This window comes from Antechinus flavipes, chromosome 3 (genome assembly GCF_016432865.1).
Source record: "Antechinus flavipes isolate AdamAnt ecotype Samford, QLD, Australia chromosome 3, AdamAnt_v2, whole genome shotgun sequence".
In the NCBI taxonomy this organism is placed as follows: Eukaryota; Metazoa; Chordata; class Mammalia; order Dasyuromorphia; family Dasyuridae; genus Antechinus; species Antechinus flavipes.
The window spans coordinates 623623135-623636326 of NC_067400.1; the positions used below are offsets into that span (position 1 = coordinate 623623135).

General features: G+C 49.8%; 1 protein-coding gene and 1 long non-coding RNA gene across 2 annotated transcripts in view; both read left to right on the plus strand.

Annotated features, from left to right (window-relative positions):
- Positions 1–13192, plus strand: part of LOC127557616 (leukocyte immunoglobulin-like receptor subfamily A member 6) — a 65063-nt gene that overhangs the window by 6178 nt on the left and 45693 nt on the right. Inside the window, exons 7-10 of the mRNA XM_051990926.1 lie at positions 7386–7577; positions 7858–7893; positions 8045–8329; positions 9705–9998. Coding sequence (XP_051846886.1) covers positions 7386–7577; positions 7858–7893; positions 8045–8329; positions 9705–9998 — 807 coding nt within the window. The remainder of the gene's footprint in view (positions 1–7385; positions 7578–7857; positions 7894–8044; positions 8330–9704; positions 9999–13192) is intronic.
- Positions 11681–13192, plus strand: part of LOC127556514 (uncharacterized) — a 13660-nt gene continuing 12148 nt past the window's right edge. The window contains exon 1 of the long non-coding RNA XR_007952471.1: positions 11681–11910. This is a non-coding gene — a long non-coding RNA (uncharacterized LOC127556514). The remainder of the gene's footprint in view (positions 11911–13192) is intronic.

Genomic DNA, 13192 nt, shown 5'->3' on the forward strand with positions numbered 1-13192 from the left:
AAAGCACAAACTGCAAAACTCAAAATTTATAGCCCCTATACGCAGCACTCCCCCAAATATTCTGCCACTTTCTAGGGGAGTCCAAGCTTACACCCTAAATGCAGAAAGTCTATCCCAGGAACAAAAGATTACTAGTAAATAACAAACTCTTTAAGCATCAGGCACTTAAATGCTAATGAAGGGGTTGGGGAACAGGGAGGGAAATGTTCATCTAAGACACTTGAACACCTGCAGCTTTGAGCTATACCTCAACCTGTTATTGCTAAGTCTCAAGTCACAGTTAGGGCACAGGTGAAGGCCACATTCCCATGAAATGTCTTCCCTGAGTTTATCCCACTCATCTCCAAAAAACACAGAAGGAATAAATTCGTTCTTTGCTCCTGAGTGGAATTAGGATCTGGGATGGGAAAACCTTAGAGTTAAATGGCCAGAGCCCCTTTCCTCAAATCCCTCTAGATGGTGCTCAAAGGAGCTTCTGGCCAAGAAATGTATCTTCTGAAGATCAGGTTTGCCCAACTTTGCATATATGTGTAAACAGTAAGGAACCAAATTGATAGAAGGAGAGCGCCTGTGCCGGCCTCCCCCTGCCAAAGGCAGAGAAGGGAACAAATGGAGACTCGGTGCATGTCTGTTAAGCCTGTGATATATATATTGTGCTTATCCCTTTTTGTTCTTAAAAGGAACTGGACAAAAAGAGTGCCCTTTATTTGGGAAGTGGCTGAATAATAAATTATGATAAATGAATGTAATGGGAGGTGGGGGCATCTCAAAAAATGGTAACAGATAGTATCAAAGAAAGCTAGGAAGACTTGTATGAACTGGTGCAGATCGAAATCACCAGAAACAGAAGAACAAGTAATACAACAGCATCGTCAAGTGACAAGACAAGTTTGAAAGTCTTAAGATTCTAATTAGCCCAATGATCATCCATCACTCCAGAACCATTGACAAAATGTGCTGCTCACCTCTTCACTGAGAGGCAATAGACTCAGGGTACAGAATAAGCCTGACTTTTGGACATGGCTACTGTAGGAATTAATTGCTTTACTCTGCATGATTATTTTGCTTGGTGGCTAGTTTGATGGTGAAGGATGGAAAGATTTTTTTGTTCAATTAAAAAAAAACACTTTGATGTATCTATATACTCCTATACATGTGTATATGTATACATACAAATATAAGAGTGTGTGTGTATGTGTGTGTGTGTGTGAGAGAGAGAGAGAGAGAGAGAGAGAGAGAGAGAGAGAGAGAGAGAGAGAGAGAGAGAGAGAGAGAGAGAGAGAGAGAGAGAGAGAGAGAGAGAGAGAGAGAGAGATGGGGGCAATAAAAAAGCACACAAGTGTTAAGCAAAACACATACATTTTTGGACATGGCCAGTGACTGTATTTGCTGATTTTGTTTTTCCCTGTGTCTCTTGATAGGATGGGAAAAGAGCAAGAACATAAATCATAAATGTTGTTAATTGAATAACAACAAATAAAAAAGTAAAATAAAAGTGACATTTTTAAAACTTCTTAACTCATTTCCAAATTATGTAAAATGAGATTGTAGCAAAGAAGGTCTATTAAATTTTTAATGTGAAATGTTATATGGTTTAATTCTGTTAATAAATTTAATTTTTTAAAATGGGGACTCAGGGACAGTGCAGGACATTCCTCTTCCCCCACTCCTTGCCCTTCCCCCCCTCATTCCTTACAGTGCTGCTCGTTGTCTACCACAGGTGGGACAATTTTTGGAAAAGAAAGAGAAAAAAAGGAATGGGAGAAATCCTTTCCTCCTCCCTCGGATCTGCTTCTTGCCCTTCCCTCTCCGCATTCCTTGCAGCTGGTCCATCCTTCCATGATCCTTGAGTGGGCCAAGGGTGGGAGAGACACGACCAACTTTAGGGAGTCCACCATATCACTGCAGGCTTCTCTCCCGTGAGAACTAAAGCAGCTACTTAAACACCAGGAGAGCTTCCCACTCCCCTCACAGAACTCTCACTAAACAATTACCACCAAGGAGGGTTCCTCCAGTGTGGTGTTCTCTTCTTTTCTCTAAAATATAATCGTTCTCTGGGAGCCCGTTTCCTGGGGAGCTTCTAGAGGCAGCCTTCATTTCAGTTCAAAATAATAATCACCTCATATGCAGCCAGGAGTGAAAATGCAGTCCTTTATTATCTCCTCCAAAATAGCCCAGTTAAGCTTTCTTTGCTTCCGAGAGCTCTTGTGGCTAGTCCTTTGCCTCTGCCAGCTTCAGATTCAGCCTCCAGCTCCTTCTGAATCCTGGCTCTGAAATCTCCCAGCTGAATTCTGGCTCTCTATCTCCTAAACTGATTTACTCCACTGACTCCTGACTGAGACTCTAAGAGCTTCTTATATATGATCTCTTAAAGGTATGAACCCAAAGGTTGACTCCTCCTCTGAAAGAATGGGATTGTGGGAGGTGTAACTTTGTGAATCTCCCAGACTTGTGAATTCTAATGTGTGAACTCTCAAAGATGTAAACTGAAGCATTGTTTCTATCAATTCCAGCGAGTTAACACTTTCTAACACTCCAGATGAAGGGGGAATTAGGGATGTAAGCATTTCCCTCAGCAGTTTAGAGATTGGGAATTTCAAAAGGGACATGAAGAAACTTACTGAGGATTCCTCTGGCGTAGGTGAACAATTTAACCAGTTTCTGGATCCAAATTTATTTACTAGGGGACAACTGGTAGCAATATTAGGTATTTTATTTACAGGAGAAGGAAAGATCAACTCCAAAGGGCAGCGATGAAGGTCTGTTGGAGAGAGTCAAGGGGAAATGAGAAGTTCCCATTGACAGACCCTAATTGGGACCATAATAATCCAGTGCATAGAAAGAATATGAGGGAACTTGGTAAGATGATAGTGCAGGGCATTAGGAAAGCTGTCACTAAAAACCAAATACACATGGTCATGACCTCCCTGACTTGTCAAGGAGGTAAGAACCCCCAAAAAGAAAGTGACCATGCCTTCCCTTGTAATGGGCTGAAGCTCAAGTTGATGTGCTGAGGTCCCAAACATGTGAGGCTAAATAGTCATTGGATCATGCTCTATTAATATATATGCTTGGAGAAAAAAATGGCCACTGCCCACTCTTTGTGCAAGTCCTGATGTGTTGTATAGGAAATGACGATTTTGGTGGGTGGAGGCAGAGGGGCTGAGAGAAGCGGAAAGAGACTGCTGGCTGGTGTCTTGTTGCAGCTGCTCATATTGCTAATCCCTCTTCACCTCAAAAGTAATAAAGATTGAAGATTTTCCCTTAACCTGAATTCCTGACTCCGGTGGATTTTAAAATATGTGGTCCTCATATTCCCTGACTGCTCAAAAAAGAAGTGAAAATGCCATAAAAAGAAGGTGATCACTCCCTACCTGAAAACATCAAAGGAAACGGGAACTCACATCAGATTAGCAGTTTTTGAAGGGGCTCACTCTTAAAACAGTTATACATAAATCCATCAATATGAGAGGTATTACACATAATTACACAAATTACATAAGCATCTAGTAACATAGCACAGGATAGAAGTAAATAACATGAATCAATAAGAAAAATTATACATGTCCATAAAATTCGAAAAGGCAGAATTGTTGGATTATTCATTGCTGGAGTTCTTGCAACTATACCAATTATCACATCACTTGCTATTTCAGCTTCAGCTCCTAAAAGAATCTATTCAGACTGCCCAATTCGCTAGTCAGTTACCAAAAAATGTATCATAAGTTCTTAGAGAAAAATTAATATAGATAATGAGTGTAAAACAAAGAACAAAGTTAATGGAACAGTCATTAATAGAGTTAAAGGATCATGTAAACAATTTGGAAACCCAATCACAAGTAACTCGTGAATGTAGATTCACTGATGTATATGTAACTCTCTAGATGGGACCATGATATCATTGATGTGACATGGCTTCAAATAAGGAAAAGAATAAATGGAGCTATATGTAATTCCAAATTGAATTCAACCTCAATCTGAATGAGCTGCCTTGGAAGGAAACATAGAAAAAAAGTAGTGTTGCTGAATTGCACACTGATAGCACAGCAAACCAAATATTTGAGTGATTAAAAAAGATAAATCTAGTAAAGAATCTGACTTTTGCATGTTGTCCTCTTGCATGTGTTATTCTTATACTCATTGGCTTAGTCCCTTGTGCTTTGCGGGATGACTTAAAAAGGAGGGAGTTATAGGGGGCCAATAAGTCCATGAACTACAGGAGACGGGTCCAGATATTACTTAAGACCTGCTCTCTATTGCAACCAGCCCATATCGGCTCATCATCTCTTCTAATATTCTTGGAAAGACATATTCAGGGTCAATTTGGGAGAATCCATGCAACAGGAACAAGTCATTTTGACTATACTATTTGTTCCTTTACAATGAATTAAAGGCATACTTGAGACAAATATATTAGTGTGATAATTTCTGCTATTTGATACTCAGTGTGAACAAGTATTTTGGTATTGATAAAACATCACAACTATATACAATGTTGATGTTGATGAGCATCACAACTAGACTATTTACAATTCTGTGTTGATAAGTATCTGGGTATAGATAGTTAAGGTGGATATTGAAATGTCTAAGTATGGATTATCCATTAATCCTGGGAGGTAGATGATGGCACCTGAAGATAGCTAGACTATTGTAACACTAGCCTAAAAGCATAATAAGCCTGGAACTCAGATTAATAAATAGAGATGGCAAAGCACATCTTCTACCTAGCCTTGGATATTCATTCACACTCTCAGTTATTAACCAGAGTTGGACTTCAACACTCTTCTGTGTATAAGTCTGGTAAACTTTTTAAAATAAATGGCCCTAAGCTGTGATTAGAATTTGTTACTGGAGATAAAATCTCTTGGGACCGTAACTGATATTCTTTTGAGTTCTGAATTTAATTGGCCAAGGATTAAGTCAGTAACCCAGCAATGGAGAGAAATGCCCTAAATTGGTCAGAGGAATGTCTTCCTGAAGGGTCACAGGTGGACTCTGATTATGGAATTTCCAAGTTCCTTCATTGATCTGAGAGCCAGGGTTTAAACGCTCTTTCTGCTAATGCTGCAGTAACACCAGGAGTTCCTAAGTTACATAAAAGATGTGCTGTTGTTACATTGTAGCCAGACATTAATATTAAACAGTAACTCCCTCTGGTAATCTGTGCACCACAAAATAATCCCAAATTGTCTACTTTCTGGGGCCTTGTTGCTGTTCCAGGTATTCATCGCCAAAGAGAATAAAAAGCTATAGAACTGGGATGCTTGGAACCTGTTCTCCTCCCTTTACTCTGTCTCTTAATGCAGAGACTCGCTGGGCTTGGAAAAATGCTTGAACCTCAAAACACTGATTAGATCAACTGAAAGGGATCCACCCACCAACCTGTAAAGGAGCCTCCTTTGCCTTTTAACACTTCTGCCTTCAGACAACCAGCAGCTAGCCAAACACACCCAGCAGACCAGTCTGTTTCAAAGCTGAAAAACTCAGCCTTATGAGACCTGGGACCCACCGATCCCCTCAACTTTTTTTTCAGGGGTCCAAGGCACATATACTAAGGCCAAAACTAAAGGAGCCCATTCAGAGCCCTCGATGTTTCTTCCACTCTGCTGCTAATATCTGTTACTTGGTTTCCCTTTAACTCTCTAACCTGAGACTCTCAGCTCTTTTCTTCTCAGAGCAACTTCTGCCTCCTGAAAAGACACCCAGAGCGGAGATGCCTTTATAATACAAATCTCCCCAGACTTAGGCCTCTAGGTGCCAAGGAAACTGTCTGAGGAGACCCCAGCCTCTGTCCTGAGTTCGAACAGGAAGAACTGCCTTTCCACCATGACAGTGAACACCACAGGGGTTGACCCGGCCCTCCACCATCCTGCTCTCTGGTAGGAATTTGGGGTCTAGCCCTGTTTCCCCTTTTATCACAGGACAGTCCAAATGCTTCAGGGGCCAGTAAGCTGGGTAGGCAGTGCTGCTACTTTGCACTCCCTCTGACCCCTTCCACCCCTCCCCATAAAGAGTGGGGATAGTAGGAGGGAAGGCTCAGGATCTTTGCTTATTTTTCTGGTAAGATTGAGGAAGCAACTTTCTATTTTTTTTAAAGCAGCACCGACAGTTAAGAAATTTCTAAAAGATTAAACTGCATTCTTATCTTGATCTGCAGCCCTGACAAATGGGGACACGCCCGTCCCTAGACCCTGCTCACAAATAGACCAGTGACTTATTAAATCTATTAGATATCAAGGCCTCCTGCCTATTCTGACTCTCTGAGTCCACTGCCACCCTGAACCAACCCCAGGGGAAATTAGCTTTCCTGGAAATTAGAGTGAAGGGGCTTAACTCGAGGCTACTTAACACCTTTTAGAGAGAAAAAAGAATCTTTTGCTCCCAGCATTTTCTCCTACTTTTCTTTGACAGTTAAATGGGCCATCAGCATTCTTACAGGCAGAAGGGACCTGATACATTTCCTGCTAAAGCCCCACTCCGAAAGTTGCCATCTCAACCCTGGAGGACACCCCACTTTTCATCTGCCCCTGAGACCTGTTTTCTCTAGGCTTCAAACTTTGGATTCTCAACTGCCCTTCAGTCGGGAGAACATGGGACGACTGACTGGGGACGACTGACTGGGACAAACACCCCTTAGATGCCCTGTTGCCATGCCCAAACCTCACACCTCACACCTCACCTCCTGGCGTGAACCCCCAAATCTCTATGACCCTTGTCAGCTCAAAGCAGTTAAAAAGAGATCGCTACCCCTTTATCCCACATACACTTGGAAGTGACTGCTTGAGGGGGGAACGAAGAGGGGACCCCGGAACTCTGAAAATCCTTAAAGGACAAAATCTCCTTCAACTCTGCCTCAGTGAGAAGACTCCACCCCAAGCACAGTTTCACTCTTGTTATCTGCCTGGGGTCAGCTCAGTTCAGAAATCCATTGAATTCAATTCAAATTCTAACCCCAGCTGAAAACCCAGTGAGGAGCCAACCTGGGACTCCATCCACGAGCCCCCTTCAGCCGATTCCCATAATAAACCTCTTTTATGAATCTAGGGTTTGGGGTCTATAAATTCCTTCATAGAGGATCTCTGCGCCGCTACTAGATCTTATTGAACTCCCTGACCACCAGAAACTCTAATTTGATTTGGGTCCCCCAAATCCAAACCTCATCATGGTCTCAAAGAGCCAGGGCTGGAGGCAGAGTTCAGGCTGAGGGCAGGATATGGTCCCCAGGGTCAGATTCATAGACCCCTGGGGAGCCCAACACTTGCCAATCGGGAGGGTGCAGGGGACACACGGAGGCTGACACCTCACGCTTCCCTGGGGATCTTTCCCAGGTTCTGGGGCCAGAATCAGCATCAAAGCAGCAAGAATTGTTCCATCTGTCACAAGGTAACTGCCCCCACTGCTCCCCCACAGCACAGGGTCAACAAGGAGGCAGCACCCACAAAGAGGAAGGGGAAGTTTGGTGACCTCAGAGCAGAGCCAGCCCTGCTCACACCCTGTGCCCCGGTCCGGGTCAGCCAGCAGCCCCCCTCCCACTGGGACCACCATGAGCCCAGCCCTCTCTGCCCTGCTGTGCCTCGGTGAGTCCTAAGAAGCCCCCACAATGAAGGGGACTTTACAGAGCCCCAGGTTCAGCCCACTCCACCCCCATTTTGGGGAGGGGGGAGAAGGGACCTGACAAAATGGGTATCAGCCAGCAAGATGGGGGAGCGGGGAGGAGCTGGAAGCCCCGGGGTGGGGGTGGGGTCCCTGAGCCAGGCTCTGGGTCCTGTCTCCTTGCTCAGGGGAGGGGGAGTGTGGGGGGGCTGGGTAGGGAGAGACAGGGGGCTGACTGACAGTAATCTGGGTCTTCTCTGCCAGGGCTGTGTCTGGGCCACAGGATGAGGGCACAGGCAGGTGAGTCCTTTCCCCTCCCCCCAGAGGAGACAACTCCCCAGGAGACGGAGGTGGGGGGTCTGGGCTGGACTGGGCTTGAAGGGGGGACCCAGTTCAGGGGAAGCATAGACAGGAGGATCCCCTGGAGCTGACACCTCTCATTCCCTTCCAGACGAGCTCCCCAGACCCTCCCTCAGGGCAGAGAATGGGTCACTGGGGCCCCTCGGGAGAAGGGTGACCTTCAGGTGCCGGGGGTCACCGGGGGCTGCTGAATACTTCCTGGAGAATAAGATGGGACGTAACTTAAAAATTATCGGCGCCGAGCTGTCACAGGAAGTTGAGGTCGAGTTTTCCATCCCATCGATGACACTGAATGACACAGGGACCTACTCCTGCGGCTACAGAACAGCGTCCCTCTGGTCAGAGCTCAGTGACCCCCTGGAACTGGTGGCCACGGGTGAGGAAGTCCCGGTCACTCCGCCCCTCAGGCAGGGCTGGCGCGGGGTCCCAGGAGCCCCTGAGCTCCTCCCCAGCCCAGCCTGGTCCCGAGCTGCCCTCTGACCCTGCCCTTCTGTTCTCTCCCTTGTCCCTGCCCTCCCTCTGGGGCTAGAAGTGGGGGAAGGGAGTCAGCATTTATACAGCACCTACGGTGTGCCAAGCCCTTTACATTATTATACCATGAGAGCCTCACAATAACTGCCAGCTCAATCCCATCTTACAGGTGGGAAAACTGAGGCAAACAGAGAGGAAGTGACTAGCCTAGGATCATCTTCCTGGAAAGTGTTTGAGGCAGGATTTGAACTCAGGACCTTCCTGATTTCAGGTCAGCGTTTTGGCCTCTGCACCACCAGCTGCCTCAGTCAGGTCCCATTTGGGGACAAAGTAGAGGCAGGAGGTTCTGCTTAGGGCTCAGGAGTCCAGACAGAGAAGATGGGCCATCTCCCCCTCCCAGCCCTGACCCTCTCAAGCCAGAGAAGAATAGAGGGGCGGGCTGGTACTCTGTGCCCTCCCCCAGCCCACTCCTAGGCACAGGGAGGGGAGGGGCTGTATCTTCTGGGTAGCCCCAGGGGTCTCTGTAGGAGGGCAGGGTAGAAGGGAACCAGGAATCCCAGACAAACTATCCTCCTTCCCAGGGAACTGTCCAGGGTCCACAGTGAGAGCTGCCTCTGCTTGGGGAGGGTGGCCAGCCCACTTGAGTCATAACCGGCCATAACTCTGCCCCCGTTGGGACCCCCGCCCCCTTGGCAGAGAGATTATATGAGAGAGGACCAGGCCTGGGGCTCCCAGCCCTCTGCCAGGGAGGAAGCCTCCCGGGCCATCGCTCCTTCCCCAGAACTGACCCAAATTTGGTCTGCCTCTGAATCTCTCTTCCCTGCCTCCTGTCTTTCTTTCTGTGTCTTTTTCTGTCTGTCACTCTCTGTATCTCCCTCTCTAACTCCCAGATCTCTCCCCAAACTTCCCTCCCTCCCTCCCTTCATCCTTCTTTATCTCTCTCTTTCCCTTTTCTTGTGTCTCTCTCTCTCTCTCTCTCCCTCTCTCTCTCCCTTCCTCTCTCTCTCTGTCTCTCCCCACTCTCTTTCCTTCTTTCTCTTCCTGTCTTCTGGCTTTTTCCCTCCTCCTACTCAATCATCCCCTTTCCTTTTTTCCCCCAGAGGTTTCTAAGACCCTTTTTCTACCCCAAAACCTGCAAAATTTGCTTTTTTCTGGATGTGAATTAAAACTCCAGCCCATCCTGGGGTCCAGGCAGGCCCAGGCCAGCCCCCCCAGCAGCCAGATCTGTCCCCCCCAAAGGAGAAGCCTTCCAGCCCTAACTCCGGCCCCTCCTCCCGCAGACCGCTATGACCCGCCCTCCCTCTCGGCCTGGCCCAGCTCCGCGGTGGCCGAAGGACAGGCCGTGACCCTCCGGTGCCAGTCCGAGAAGCCATATGACCGCTCTGCCCTGTACAAGGACGGAGAACAAGTCACCAAAGCCCCGGCCCAGCTCCTTGCTCAGGGCTCTCTGGCCGATTTCTCCATCCCTGCTGTGAACTCCACCCACGGAGGGACGTACAGATGCTACAGCTTTCAGAGTCGCTCCCCCCATGAGTGGTCAGCCCCCAGTAACCTCCTGGAGCTCAGGGTCACAGGTGAGAGACCCCGGCCCTTCCTCCCAGCCCTCCTAAGCTCCCTCCCTGGGACACGACTCTGCCTGCTCTGTTACCTGCCCCAGAAGCCCCCAGGGGCCAGGAAGGCAGGGGGGAGGCTCAGAGGGAGGCAGGGAGGGTCTGGGCAATGGGTGGAGCTCCGAGAAGGCCCCAGACTCTGGGCCCTCTGCTCCCTCACTTCTAGGGGCCTCCCTCTAGACCCCTCCCCATTGGCTGCCACTCCAGTTACCCACATACAGACAATATCTCTGTATGTCCCAGGAAAGGGGGTTGAAGAGGCCAGGGTTGAGCCAGTGGGGGAGAGTAATACCCACAAGCCCCTTCCCCCTTCTCCCTCTTTGTTCCAGGAACCTCAAAGGATCCTTCCCTCCCCCACAGTCCTGGAGGCATCCAAGCTCTGATCCCCTCCCCACCCAGTGAGGAACCAGGTACCCTAAAGCACAGGGAGGGAGTCTCTGTTCCTCTCCTGCTCCTGCAGCCTAAGCTGGGTCCCCCCTGTCTCGGAGCGTGAGGAGGGATGGAGGCCTGGGACACAGGCAGGAGGAACTCCAAGCTGGGAAGGAGGAAGATCCCGGCTGCCAGGAAGGGGCTGGGGAGGTGGGAGCAGAGATGGATGAGGCAGCCCCAACCTGCTCCCTTTTCTCTCTTCCCCATCAGTCCCCCCCACCCACCCACGCAGCCACAGCAGGGACTATGGGGAGGGAGCTCTGCTTCTGCCATCCCTGGCATGGCCAGGCTCACACAGAGAGGAAGTGGCTGAGGTGGGATCTGAACTCGGCTCTTCCTCCCCACAAGCTTCATGCTCTGCCCACTCCCCGAACTGGTCCCAACATGGCGGGAGACGGAGAAGGAGGGGGAGGAGAGGAAGTGAGGGCCAGGGGAAGAGGGTCCTGGGCCTGATTCAAGAGCCTGTAGAGGAAGCCCTGAGGAGGAGGAATAGGGAGAGGAAGCTGCCTCAGCCTCTCCCTCAGGCTTCTCTCTCAGGGCCCCGCCCTCAACCCCTTCCCCAGCCTCCCAGATCAGGGACAGGGGCTGGGGCCAAGCCTGGGGTGGGAGGAACCCTGCTTCCCCTGAGGGGGGCCCGAGATCTGGGGGCCTCGTCCCTCTCCCAGTGACTTCTCTCCCCTCCCAGGTCCTGCAGCCCAGGATTACACGCTGGGCAACGTCATCCGCCTCAGTCTGGCCGGGCTGGTGCTCGTCCTCCTGGGGGTCCTGCTGGCTGAAGCCTGGAATAGCTGCAGGGGACGCCCAGGGGGGGCTCCCGCATCTTCTGACAGAAGGGAAGGCGGGGCTGGGGGGCCCTGAAGCCGCGGATCCCAAAGACTCCCGGAGTCCTGCCCACACCCAGAGAGAGGAAGGGCCCAGCATGTGGGGGGTCTACACCAATCTCATCATTGGGTGGCGAGTGTCCACACCATCCCCATCAAGGGTCCGGCAGGAGCAATCCACCTGAGCCTCCTCCCGAACAGCTTTGGCCGTCATGGCTCTGGGGACCCTAAGCCCACCCTGACCAGCAGCAGGACCCCCTGCTTCCCGCCCCCCCCCCTCCCTCGACCTCTCCCAAATCAGATTCCCCACACCCGGGACAAGCCCGCCCTCCGCTGGCCCCGCCCACAAACGGTCTCTGCCCCAGCAGTCCTCACTTCTGCTGCCTGGAGTTGCAGACCCGGCTCCTGACGTTCACAAGAAGGCATTTGCACCCCAGGGCTCCTGAGACCAGAGTCAACCTTCCTGTGGATCTAAAGGCGCTGCCCTCGCTGCCACCTGGAGCTGCTTCATCACAGCCCGAGGCTCTTGTCTCAGATGCTCAATGTGCCCCTTGCCTGTGACCACCAGTGCCCCCAGAGGGCGCCCTTCCCCCAAAGGGCCAGTGGTCCTGATTCTCTCCTCAAAGGTCCAGATTTTGCTCCATGGCCCTGCCTGGGGGAGATGTGAGTGGAGTCAGTGGGGGGGGAGGGGACACACGGGGGGGGGGGGGAGAAGAGACATCCGCTCTTCTGTTATCCAGCTGCTGGAGAAAGGCCCCATTCCAGCCCCTGCCAGGGAGAAGCTCCCAGGATAGGAGCTGCCCGTCTCCATTGGGTCCTGGGGGAATTTCCCCTTGGCTGAGACTCAGCTCTCCTTCTTCTGGCTGAGCTGAGCCACCTGCTTCTCAGGGGGAGAAAGACCTTTACCCGTTTACCTGCCCATGTGCTCCCATGGATCCCTTCTCTCGGTTCCGTGCTGCCGTTCACCTGCATAAATGGTTCTTTGCTATTGGCTGAGTGTATTCACTGTGGAATTGGCATTTGGAGGGAAGGGAGCCCAGCCCCCCGTAGGCAGTTTGGGGCCCTCCTTCCCACTGAGGATGGAGACCGGGAGTGCTTGAAGCTAAAAGGCGTTTCCTGTAGACTCACAATGTTTAAGCTGCTGCTTCTTCCCTCCCGGCAGGAGTCAAAGTCTCCCTTGGAAATGACAGGTGCCGAGAGGAGATGACAAAGACATGTATTGTGGCCTCCTTATGAGCCATGTCTAGACGGACTTAGGGATGTGATCTTGGGCAAAAAGCAAGCAGCCTCCCTCCCCCGTCATCCCAGAGGTCATTCATCCAGCCTCACTAGGGCCTTTTCTCATCCACCACCATGGCTCCAGCACTTGGTCGTTCTACTACTGAGGCCATCTGTATCCCCTTTTATCTGTGGGGGAAGGGGGCTCCTGAGTCTCAAACCCTCTGGGAGGGGCCCACTCCTTCATAAGGGAAACTCCCAGAGAAGTAATCTCATTCAATTGGAGACCTTGGCCAGGGGCATAATCACCCCTCTCTGTTGAGTTGAAGATTAGTCCTTTGAACTGCTTCCGACTCTGGGTCAGGGACCTGTCTGTCCATTGCTGTCGATTCCTAATCAGGAAAGTGCACTGAGAAGTCAATTCTTCTCATTGTAAACCATCTGTGCTGAAATCTTTGCAAAAATATCCTAACAGGAATTTACCCACTGAGCAAGCTGTTTTCTTACTGTAAATAAACCCATTTTTGCCACAAACCTCAAGTCTGTATTCATTAGGAACCATCCAAGGGGGGACCCATTGCTGTTAACCCTCATCACTGATCAATTGGAACTGATTTGGATGCTCTCATTGCAGAAGAGACCCACTTCCATCAGAACTGGTCCTCATATGGTATAGTTTAAATGTACATT